The sequence below is a fragment of the Pseudorca crassidens genome, chromosome 2 (genome assembly GCF_039906515.1).
Source record: "Pseudorca crassidens isolate mPseCra1 chromosome 2, mPseCra1.hap1, whole genome shotgun sequence".
Classification (NCBI taxonomy): Eukaryota; Metazoa; Chordata; class Mammalia; order Artiodactyla; family Delphinidae; genus Pseudorca; species Pseudorca crassidens.
The window spans coordinates 37558326-37571411 of NC_090297.1; the positions used below are offsets into that span (position 1 = coordinate 37558326).

The following is a 13086-nucleotide window of genomic DNA, read 5'->3' on the forward strand; positions in this document are numbered from 1 at the left end:
AAGAAGAGATTGTATGTGGCCCCCAAGGCCTAAAATGTTTACTATCCGGCCTTTTAATAGAAAGTTTGCTAACTCCTGGTATACACTATTCACTGAAGAAATTTCAATAAGCTGCTATATCCAAAATGACTGTAAAGTCTTACTCCAGGGAAAATGTCTATACCCAGAAAACAGGAAAGCTAATAAAGTTCCTGAGAAATAATCAAGAGAGAAAAGAAAAAGTTTCCAGATTAAAAAAAAAGAATCTGAAAATAAAGCATATGATGCACAAAGTTTATAAAGTCATAAAAGATGAAATAAGATTATTCATCAGTGCTAGAGAGTGAACTTTTTGAGGAGAGCAACTTAATGAGCTTCACATCCCGGTACCCAGTATAGAACCAGCACATTATAGATGCTGATCTGAACTTAAATGAAATTCTGAAATACTAACACCAGGGACAATCCTTTGAAATTGAAGGACCATATTAAACTTGAAGGCTATTTGATTATATGAAATTACAGAATACATCACAAAGTTTTCACAGCTGAAAAAATACTCATTTTAAAAGATAGATATATTCACAAAAATACCTATAGCTGGTTAAGATAAATCAGGATGTTGGGTTTATGTTTATCATTAGGGAGAGCTAACCTTTGCTCCCCTACAAAAATGGCTCTGGACAAGAAGAGTAAGGGAATCATGGGGCTCATTCAGTAATGTTTATCTTTCATTTCTATCAGTGTATTAACTACAATTTGCTTTTTATTTTGAGTCCCCTCAAAATAAACTCTGTAAAACCAGAAACATGTTTTACATTATCTTTAGGGTTTGAATCTATAATGTAGGACTTTAGTATACAGTAAATAACAATAACATTTCAGATTTATGCATGAAAAACCAAGGTAACATTACTGATAAGCACTTAACTTTGAAATGAAAATCTATTCATTTTTAGCCATAGAGAAACATTAGCAAGAGAAAGCGCCCTCAGAAAGTTCACTTTCTCTATTCCCCCCATATAATAGAGACCACTTAGAAAGTGAAAGGAACCTGAAATATCACCAAAGTTTGAAACTTGTCACACATGAGAATCAAAATTATGCTTTACAACAAAACAAAAATTCTACTTTTGCCATCTCTATTCAAGATTATACTGGAGGGTCTAGCGAGGGCAATTAGTAAAGAAAATGAAATAAAAGCCATCCAGATTGGAAAGGAAAAAATAAAATGATCTCTAATTATAGATGGCATGATCTTGTACATAGAAAATCCTAAGGAATCCACAAAAACAGAGTACAAGTGCTGCAAGGTTTCAGGATATAAGATGAATATACAAAAATTGATCAAATTATTATACACTAGGAATGAAAAAAGCTGAACATGAAATTAAGAAAATTCAATTTACAATAGCATCAAACATAATAAAATATTTAGGAATAAGTTTAACCAACAAAATGCAAGATACTGAAAACTATAAAACACTGTTGAAACAAACTGAAGAAGACCTAAATAAATGGAAAGACATCCCATGTTCAAGATGAAAAGACCTAATATTGTTAAGATGGCAATACTCCCCAGATTGATCTCAGATTCAATGTAATCCCTGTCACTACCCTGCTGGCTTCTTGGTAGAAACTGACAAGCTGATCCTAAAATTCATATGGAATTCAAGGGACCCAGAACAGCCAAACCAACTTTTAAAAAGAAATTCCAAGTTGGAGGACTCACAATTTCTGATTTCAAACCACAGAGCTACAGTAACTAAGACAGTGTGGTAATGGCATAAGGATAAATATATAGATAAATGAATAGAATTAAGAGTCCAGAAATAAACCCTCACATTTATGGTCAACTGATTTTCAACAAAGATACCAAGACAATCAAATGGAAAAGAGTCTTTTCAACAAATGGTGCTGGGACAACTGGTTACCACATGCAAAAGAATGAAGGTGGACCTCTTCCTCACACCATATACAAAAATTAACTCAAAAATTAATGAAAGACCTAAATATAATTGTAAAACTTTAAAAGAAGAGTAGGCATAAATCTTCATGATCTTGAATTAAGCAATGGTTTCTTAGTTATAACACCAAAAGCACAAGCAACAAGCGAAAAAAAATAAATTGGACATTAAAATTAAAAACTTTTGTGCTTCTAAGAATACCATCAAGAAAATGAAGAAAACCATAGGATGGGAAAACAATTTTGCAAGTCATATATCTGACAAAGGACTTGCATCTAGAATATATAAAGAACTCATATCCAGTAATAAAAAGACAAATAATCCATTTTAAAATGGACAAAATTAGAACAGATTTTTCTTCAAAGAAGGATAAATGACCAATAAGCACATAAAAGATGCTCAACCTGGGCTTCCCTGGTAGCGCAGTGGTTGAGAGTCCGCCTGCCGATGCAGGGGACACGGGTTCGTGGCCCGGTCCGGGAAGATCCCACATGCCGTGGAGCAGCTGGGCCCGTGAGCCATGGCCGCTGAGCCTGCGCGTCCGGAGCCTGTGCTCCGCAGCGGGACAGGCCACAACAGTGAGAGGCCCGCGTACCGCAAAAAAAAAAAAAAAAAAAAAAAAAAAAGATGCTCAACCTAATTAACCATCAGGAAAGTACCAGTCAAAACCACAATGAGATACCAGTCCACACCTACTAGGTCAGCTATAATAAAAAAAGATAAATAATAAGCATTAGATGTAGAGAAATGAGAACTCTCATATACTGCTTGTGGTTATGTAAAATGGTATAGCCCCTTTAGAAAACTACCTGGCAGTGCCCCAAAAGGTTAAACATAGAGTTACCATATGACCTAGCAATTCCACTTCTAGGTATATTCCCAAGAGAAATGAAAACATTCAGTCCACAAAAAAAAATGTACACAAATGTCCATAGCAGCACTGTTCATAATAGCCAAAACACTGAAACACCTCAAAGTGTTTGGTTTGTGAATTATATTTCAATAAAAAAATATAAAAATAAAAATCCTTTCTACTTATAAAGAGAAAAAAGTAAATTTAAAAATCTTTAGGTTTTGAACATTTTAATAACCAAAACTAGTTTAAGAACCATAAAATTCAAATAACACTAATCCATATTTCATAAAATATGTTCCCTGAAACACTTTTCTCCCGCAAGATGTTTCACAAACAAAAGTAAGGGTTGTGTGGTCAATTAAATTTGAGAGACTTAGCATAAAGATTCATGAAGTATATTATTTAATAAATTGTAAAGAAGTCCTGTAAGAAACGTATTCAACTTTGATTAATCCAACTTTCCCTAAGTATAATTGACCAGGGCAACTCATGTTACCAAATTCCTATTAACAATGCAAAAAAATATTATTCCATGGCAATTAATTTGGAAAAAATTTGTCTAACCTATAAGTCTATGGCATAACACACCTTGTACTTCCATTAACCCAGCACTTAATAAACTGTAATGCAATTGTTTGTCTATTTATTTCTCTATATTCCCCACTAGAATGTAGGCTTCTTGAGAGCTGGGGCCTTATATATTTAGTTTGCCTTTGTTTCCCCAGGTCTGTAAGTATTTGTGAATGAATAAATGGACTAATAAACAAATGCATGGTAGAACAGTGACTCAATGAAGATACAACCTACTTTCTCTTCTTTTCCTAGCATAATTGCATCAACCTAGTAACTGAGGGCATGAGAGAATAATGGGGCGCTCACATGGGCAATGATAAGATGGGTAATATGCAGAGGTGGCAGGTGGAGAAGACAGCTAGTATGGTAGGTAGGTTTGTTTCATTGAACAAATAAGTAAATAGAGAATACCAGGAGCCAAGTTTTTAACTGATAGAGAAGGTATTTACAAACATGGGAATGGCGAAGGCCTGAAAGAATCTGAGGTATACTGGAATTGGTGCTATCATTGTGAACTCATGGTTTTATAACATATATGCACAGATATAGAAATACTTATAAATGAATATGTGTGTGAATACATATATACACATATATACATTTGCTGTTTACTGTTTATGTTTAGCTGTTTACTGAAAATACCTAGAAGCAGCAATACCCCAGTAGCAATGAGTACTCTGAGTGCCTAATCTTGGTTTCTAAATACTGTCCTTCACTAAGAGGAGCTAATGCTTCTTGGAGAAATGACTGATTCCAGGGCCAGATCAGAGAAGTATAAGCTTTCTTGTACTTGAAATATTTTATTATGCCAGATAGTAAAGAAATGCTCAGTGAATGATGGAATCATGTTAAAAGGACGGAAACAGAATGGATTTCTACTTTCAGTCATGATAGAGTAATTGTTACCAAACTTGCCCTCCTACCATAAAGACCTAGAAAACTCAATAAACTATATGAAATAAAGTCCTCAGACAATGGACAACAGGCAATGAAAAACTGTGATTCAGAAAAAGAAACAAACAATGTGAGCTCCATGGTTGTCCAGGCTTTCTGCCTGGAGGGCTTTGTGAATAGCAGTACAGGGAAGGGAATCCCAAGCAGAGTATGACAGTCAGCTGATCCAGGAGACAGAAATCAGAGTTTAGAGAGGATTATGCAGTTGAGACATGCAAGGAAGAGTGCTAGAGGACAGAGGTTCCCCTGAGTCTGGCTGAATACCCCTAAACTATGCATGCATAAAATGAGACTCTATGAAAGAAAATAAAAATAATAAAAAATAAAAACAACAAAGAGAAAGTTAAAAAAAATTTTTTTAAGTGGAAAAAAAAGAAAAAAAAATGAGCCCCTATGAGAACAGTCAAAAAACAACTAATAGGAGGATGTGACATAGTTAGACATATATTTGGTCTCTGACCCCAGTTCTTGACACAGAGCTCCTAAATCCCTTGGAATTTCCTGGGTGATAGGAATGTCTCCTCCTTAATAAGGCAACTCTTGGCAGGATCCTGTATAACCTCAGGATGGGAGCCTTTTACCAGAAAGATCAAGCCCAGATTAGAAGCTTGGAATGTTCAGTCCATACCCTATCATCCAAGGAGGAGAGAGGGGCTGGAGGTTGAAATAATAATTGATCATGCCTATGTGATGAAGCCTCCATAAAAATCCCTAAACTATGGGGTTTGGAGAACTTCTGGTTTGATGACCATATCCACATGCCAGGAAAGTGATACCCCAAACTTCACTGGGGCAGAAACCTGTAATCAAGACACTTCTGGATCTTGCTGTATGTACCTCTTCATCTGGCTATTCATTTGTATCCTTTATAATAATATAGCATATAAAAATGATATATTCTATTCTATATTCTATTCTATTATTCTATATTTATAATAATATACAATATCCTTTATAATAAACTGGTAATAGTTAAGTAAAGTGTTTCCCTGAGTCTGTGAGCCATTATGGTGAATTATTGAACCTGAGGAAGGGATCACGGGAACCCTTAATTTGTAAACAAGTCAGTGGTTAACCTGAGGACTGGCGTCTAAAGTGAGGGGCAGTCTTGTGGGACTGAGCCCTTAACCTGTGGGATAGCTAGTGTCAGAACTGAACTGACTTGTAGGACACCCAGTTGGTGGTGTCCACAGAGAATTGGAGAAGAGCTTGGTGTGGAAAACCCACACATTTGGTGTCAAAATATTGTGAGCAAAGAAACAGTTTTCCTTTAGAGGAGTTGTAAGCTTAACAATTCTCAGAGCTCACACAAGACTGGATGATATTCTAGTTGTTGTTTTTTTATATCTTTATTGGAGTATAATTGCTTTACAATGTTGTGTTATTTTCTGCTGTACAACGAAGTGAATCAGCCATGTATATACATATATCCCCATATCCCCTCCCTCTTGCGCCTCCCTCCCACCCTCTCTATCCCAACCCTCTAGGTCATCACAAAGCATAGAGCTGATCTCCCTGTGCTATGCCGCAGCTTCCTACCAGCCATCCATTTTACATTTGGTAGTGTATATGTGTCAATGCTACTCTCTCACTTTGTCCCTGCTTCCCCTTCGCCCCCAGGGTCCTCAAGTCCATTCTCTACGTCTGCGTCTTTATGATATTCTAGTTTTGACAAGCCAAAATGAAGAGACCTTGTTGAACAGCTAGGGCATACAGTAGAGAGTCAAGAAGGGCCATACTTCAGTGGTAGGGCTAAACTATACCTAAAAGACCTAGATCTTCTAGACCTTCCCTACAAAGCTTAAAAACAAGTCTCAAATAAATCAATCTTATTTGCAAATAATTTAACTGTCTATCAAAACTAAACTCAACACTTCTTATAGGAAGAAGACAAAATCCAAATACTCAACAACATAACATTCACAATGTCCAACATCCAATCAGTTACTAGAAATGTGGAAAAGCAAAAGCACTCTGACTTAAACCAGGAAGAAAAATTTCAACAGATACAGATCCAAAAATGACAAGATAATAGAATTAGCAGACAAGAACTTTAAAACAGACATCATAAATATATTCAAGGATCTAAAAGAAAACATGAAAATGATGAGGAGAGAAATGGAAGACATTTAAAAAGCAACAACCAAAAAGATCTTCTAGAGCTAGAAAATATAATACCTGAAATGAAAATTTTCCTAAATGGAATTAGACACTGCAAATTAAAAGTTTAGACATTGATTAATGAACTTGAAGACACAGCAAGAGAAACTATCCAAACTGAAGCACAGGGAACAAAGTTTCAGTTATGCAGGATGAGTAAGTTCTAGCAATCTAACGTACAGCATGGTGACTATAGTTAAGAATACTATATTGTTTTTTTGTGTTTTTTTTTTGCAGTACGCGGGCCTCTCACTGTTGTGGTCTCTCCTGTTGTGGAGTACAGGCTCCGGACACGCAGGCTCAGCGGCCATGGCTCATGGGCTTAGCCGCTCCGTGGCATGTGGGATCTTCCCGGACCAGGGCACAAACCCGTGTCCCCTGCATCGGCAGGCGGACACTCAACCACTGCGCCACCAGGGAAGCCCCTATACTGTATACTTGAAATTTACTAAGAAGGCTGACCTTAAGTGCTCTCACCACTCACATTAAAAAAAAGGAAAAGGGAGCTATGTGAGTTGATGGGTATGTTAATTAGCTTGATTGTGATAATCATTTCACAATGTATACATAGAGCAAAACATCACACTGTACACCTTAAAATTATACAATTTTTTTTGGTCAATTATACCTCAGTAAAGCTGTAAAACAAAACCAACAAAAACAAACTGAAGTACAGAGAGAAAAAGGATGGGAAGAAATTAACAGAGCCTCAGTGACCTATGGGGCAATATCAAGTGGCCTTACATGCATGTTACTTAAGTCCCAGAAAGACAGCAGGAGAATATTTGAAGGAATAAGGCTGAAAATATTCCAATCTGATGGAAGCTATAATTCCACAGATTCAAGAAGTTCAATGAATTCCAAGCAGGTTAAACACCAAAATCCAACAAGACATACCATATTCAAATTACTGGAAACCCATGATAAAGAGAAAAATCTTAAAAACTGTCAAAGAGGGACTTCCCTGATGGCCCAGTGGTTAAGAATCCATCTTGCAATGCAGGGGACGCCAGTTCGATCCCTGTGGAACTAAGAGCCCACATGCCACGGGGCAACAAAGCCCGCACGTAGCAACTACTGAGCCCAGGCACCACAACTAGACAGAAGCCTGCGCACTACAATGAAAAGCCCACATGCCACAACTAAGACCCGATGCAGCCAAAAAATAAATAAATATTTTTTTAAAAAAACTGTCAAAGGAAAAAAAAAAGACATTACATACATGGGGAAACAAGGATAAGAATGACTACTGACTTCTCATCAGAAACAATGCAAGAACTAACACAACATTGTAAATCAACTATATTCCCTTAAAAATTATAAAGAAAAAGAAACAATGCAAGAAGATAAGTAAACAACAATGTTAAGTGATGGGGGAAAAAAAGAACAACCTAAAATTCTATACTCAGCAAAATATCTCTCAAAAATGATGGTAGAAAAATAGTTTCAGAAAATGAAAGCTTAGAGAATCATTGCCAGCAGACCAGCACAAAAAGAAATATTAAAGGAAGTTCTTCAGGCTAAAAGAAAATGATATGAGATAGAAACTTAGTTGTACACAATGACTAGAACTAGAAATGGTAAATATATGCATAATTATGAAATATTTTCTCAGTAAAATTTACTTATATATAATTGACTGCTTAAGCAAATATAACAACAACATATTGTGGGGTCTACTATATATATAGTAGTAAAATGTACAACAATAGCACAAAGGATGGAAGGGAGAAATGTAAGTATGTTTTTGTAAGTTTCTTACATTAAAAGTGAAGTGCAGGACTTCCCTGGTGGTGCAGTGGTTAAGAATTCACCTGCCAATTCAGGGGACACGGGTTCAAGCTCTGGTCTGGGAAGATCCCACATGCCGCAGAGCAACTTAGCCTGTGTGCCACAACTACTGAGCCTGAGCTCTAGAGCCCACGAGCCACAACTACTGAGCCCGCGTGCCACAACTACCGAAGCCTGCGCACCTCGAGCCCGTGCTCCACAACAAGAGAAGCCACCACAATGAGAAGCCCGTGCACCGCAACAAAGAGTAGCCCCTGCTCGCTGCAACTAGAGAAAGCCCGTGCACAGTAATAAAGACCCAATGCAGCCAAAAAAATAATAATAATAAATAAATACATACATACATAAATAAAAATTCTTTAAAAAAAAAAGTGAAGTGGTAAATCATTAGAGAAATGCAAATCAAAACCACAATGAGGTATCACTCACACCAGTCAGAATGGCCATCATCAAAAAATCTACAAACAATAAATGCTGGAGAGGGTGTGGAGAAAAGGGAACCCGCTTGCACTGTTGGTGTGAATGTAAATTGATACAGCCACTATGGAGAACAGTATGGACGTTCATTAAAAAACTAAAAATAGACCCAGCAATCCCACTACTGGGCATATACCCTGAGAAAACCATAATTCAAAAAGATACATGTACCACAGTGTTCACTGCAGCACTATTTACAATGGCCATGACATGAAAGCAACCTAAATATCCATTGACAGATGAATGGATAAAGAAGATGTGGTACATATATACAATGGAATATTACTCAGCCATAAAAAGGAACAAAACGGAGTCATTTGTAGTGAGGTGGATGGACCTAGAGTCTGTCATACAGAGTGAAGTAACTCAGAAAGAGAAAAATACCATATGCTAACACATATATATGGAACCTAGAAAAATGGTACTGATGAACCTAGTGGCAGGGCAGGAATAGAGACGCAGATGTAGAGAACAGACTTGTGGACACAGGGTGGGAAGGGGAAGCTGGGCCGAATTGAGAGAGTAGCACTGACACATATACACTACCAACTGTAAAATAGATAGTGGGAAGCTGCTGTATAGCACAAGGAGATCAGCTTGGTGCTATGTGATGACCTAGAGGGGTGGGATGGGGAGGGTGGGAGGAAGGCTCAAGAGGGAGGGGATATATGTATACACATAGCTGATTCACTTTGTTGTACAGCAGAAGCTAACACAACACTGTAAAGCAATTATAATCCAATAAAGATGTAAAAAAAAAAAAGTGAACTGGTATGATATTATTTGAATGTAGATGTAATGCATTAAAATACCTATTATATATAATGCAAACCCAAAAGCAACCACTAAGAAAAAGAGTGAAGAGATATAGTTAATTGGACAAAAGAAATAAAATGGAATACTAAAACAATAACAATATAAAGACAGAAAAGGGGACTTCTCTGGTTGTCCAGTGGTTAAGACTGTGCTTCCACTGCAGGGGGTGTGGTTTCGATCCCTGTTTGGGGAACTAAGATCCCAACATGCCGTGTGGTGTAGCCAAAAAATAAAGACAGAAAAGAGGAAAAAACAAGGATGGATTGTGTAAATAGAAAAACAGCAAAATAAGAGTCTAAAACCCAACTGTATCTATAATTACATTATATATAAATAGTAAAAATTCTAAGGAGCCCATTTGAAAGTCAGAGATTGTCAAATTGTAGGAAAAAACAGACCACAACTATGTATTATCTTACAAGAGATGTAGTTTTTAAAGACATAGATTTAAAGCAGAAGGAAAGAAAAAGGTATATAATGTAAATACTAATCAAAAGATAGCTTGGCTACCTTAATATCAGATAAAATAGACTTCAGAGCAAAGAATACTGCCAGAGATAAAGAAAAACATTTCATGGCTATAAAAAGATCAATTCATCAAGAAGATATAATAATCAATGTATACACACTTAATAACAGAGATTCAAAATATGTGAAGCAAAACCTGACGGGGATGAAAGGAGAAACAGGCAAATCCATAATTACAGATAGAGATTTCAACACTTCTTCCTTAGTAATTGACAAAACAATTGAACAAGTTAGAAAAACTAGGGAAGAGAATTCCCTGGCAGTCCAGTGGTTAGGACTCTGCACTTCCATTGCAGGGTGCATGGTTTCAATCCCTGGTCAGGGAACTAAGATCCCACAAGCCTCACCGTGTGGCCAAAAAAAAAGAGAAAGACTAGAAAAGACCTGAATGCTAACCAGCTTGACCTAACTGACATTTATAGAAAACTATTCTCAACAACAGCAGAATACAAATTCTTTTCAGGTGCACGTAAAACATTTACCAAGACAGAAATCACATAAAATATGCTCTGTGATCACAGTAGAATTATATTAAACCAGTAACATAAAGATATCTAGAGAATCCCCAAATATTTGGAAATTAAATAAAATACTTGTAACGACTCATTGGTCAAAGAAGAAATTACCAGGGAAATTAAAAGCTATTTTGAAGTAAATGCTAACTAAAATACAATATATCAGAATGTGTGGGATGCAGTTAAAGCAGTGCTTGAAAACAATTTAGAGCTTTAAAGATTTATATTCTAGAAAAAGAAAGGTCTAAAAATCAATCATCTGAGTTTCTACTTTAAGAATCTAGAAAAAGAAGAGCAAATTGAACCCAAAACAAATAGAAGAAAGGAAAGAAACAGTAATAGTAACAGAAATCAATGAAATAGAAGATGGACAATCAATAGAAAAAAATCAATGACACCAAAAGTTGATTCTTTGAAAAGAAAAGAAAAAGAGGGAAAAAACCTATAAATAATATCATGAATGAAAGATACACAGCACTACAGATCATTACAGACATTAAAAGAATAACAGGACACTAAACAATTGAAATCATCCAACCTACCTCTTCAAAGGAATATTTTTCTACAGTGTGAAGAGCATCTTGTGTCTCATTCCACCCTCCAATAGAATAGATGCAGTCATTGAGTGCAGCCACCCCAAGATATGCTCTTCTGGTTCCCATTGGAGGAAGTGGAGACCAACGCTTGGAAAGTGGATCATAAACTTCAAAAGAACGAAGCTCTATTCCTTCATTGCTGATGCCCCCAATCACATAAATTAAACCTGGAAATGGAATATTTTTGCTCAGATGCTATAGAAAATAGGATACAAATAATTATAAAAAGTAATAATTGTGATTTAAGTTTGCTATCTGATATTATACTTAATGCAGGGCTTACAATATTCTTTTAAGAGAGAAAATTGACTTCTGTCTAGTTTATCACAGCTCTCATTTAAGCATGTTACAAAGAATTAGGGGTATGAATTTAAAGTGGCATTGAAGGGCTTCCCTGGTGGCGCAGTGGTTGAGAGTCCTCCTGCCAATGCAGGGGACACGGGTTCGTGCCCCGGTCCGGGAAGATCCCACATGCCACGGAGCGGCTGGGCCCGTGAGCCATGGCCGCTGAGCCTGCATGTCCGGAGCCTGTGCTCCGCAACGGGAGAGGCCACAACAGTGAGAGGCCCACGTACAATAAAGTGGCATTGAATTTTCAAAGAACTTAATGATGCTATAACAAAACAATTTGTCAGACAAGGATTTCTGATCTTATTGTTTGCTTAATGATCTCAAGTTCCAGATCCACTGCTACCACATATAGGTAAAAAAGGATGGGGAGAAGGATTTGTTGCCCCTTAAAAACTGTCATACACTTAAACTGGGAATGACATGACCCTGTTGGTGACAACCTAACGGTTGCTCAGATGGACAAAATGAATTTAAATTAGAATAGTTTATGGCTAGATTAAGGTATCAGATACTGTACAGTAGACTGTAATTCACAGAGTTCCTTATTAAATTTAACTGAAAATAATGGTTCTGACAATCAACAATTATTTTTTTTGAGTATCTACTGTTGTTCCTAGAGGTCTAAAGTGAGAAGTTATAAGGAATGGCATTTTTAAAAAATTTATTTATTTGGCTGCACAGGGTCTTAGTTGCGGCACACAGGATCTTTGTTGCCGCGTGTGGGATCTTTGTTGTGGCATGCGGGATCTTTAGTTTCAGCATGCGGAATCTAGTTCCCTGACCAGGGATCGATCCCATGCCCCCTGCATTGGGAGTGCAGAGTCTTAACACCAGACCACAAGGGAAGTACCAAGGAATGGCATTTTAAGAAACATGAGCTAAATGTTAGTAAACTTGGGTTCTAGCTCCAGCTTTGCTAGTAACCAACTATGAGAAAAGACAACTCACAGCCTCCTGATCTTCAGCTTCCTCATCTAAAAATAAAGGGGTTGAAATAGAGAATCTCCAAGATGCCTCTCTAGCTCTATGATTTTAGATGGGAAGATAAAAATAATAAATAAAAAACAATTAGAGAACACTATAATATTAAACAATAGAACATAGTCTGCACCATGTAATTTGAGTATTTAGCTGCTAGCAGAAATCTGAGAAGGTGCTCAGAAGGCAGAAAGAATTTCAGCTGGGAACAGAGCAGGCTGAATTGTCACATAACAATGGGCAGACTGCTTCCTACTCTACAGGTACATGTAAATCTGTTCTCCATTTCTGGACAGAGAATAAGGTTCTATTTGAGAGTGCTTATTAATTACCTCTCAGTGTATAATAGACAATTACAATTAAAATAACATCTGTATACCACTTTAATATGTAGTACAACATTTTTCAAATCTGTGATAGCATTGTGTGTGTACTGAATCACAATGTATTCTATAAAAAAACACTGAAGAAGCCTATGACACTATGAAGATTGTTTTTGATAATCTCTCCCTACTTAGAAATATATACTAAGGCCTACAAGGGAG

At 36.7% G+C, this 13086-nt stretch overlaps 1 protein-coding gene across 6 annotated transcripts in view; it reads right to left on the minus strand.

Moving 5' to 3' along the window:
• Positions 1–13086, minus strand: part of IPP (intracisternal A particle-promoted polypeptide) — a 40069-nt gene that overhangs the window by 3047 nt on the left and 23936 nt on the right. For all 6 annotated transcript variants that reach the window (XM_067725970.1, XM_067725968.1, XM_067725972.1 and 3 more), the window contains one exon: positions 11159–11379. In XM_067725970.1, the coding sequence (XP_067582071.1) occupies positions 11159–11379 (221 nt within the window). The remainder of the gene's footprint in view (positions 1–11158; positions 11380–13086) is intronic.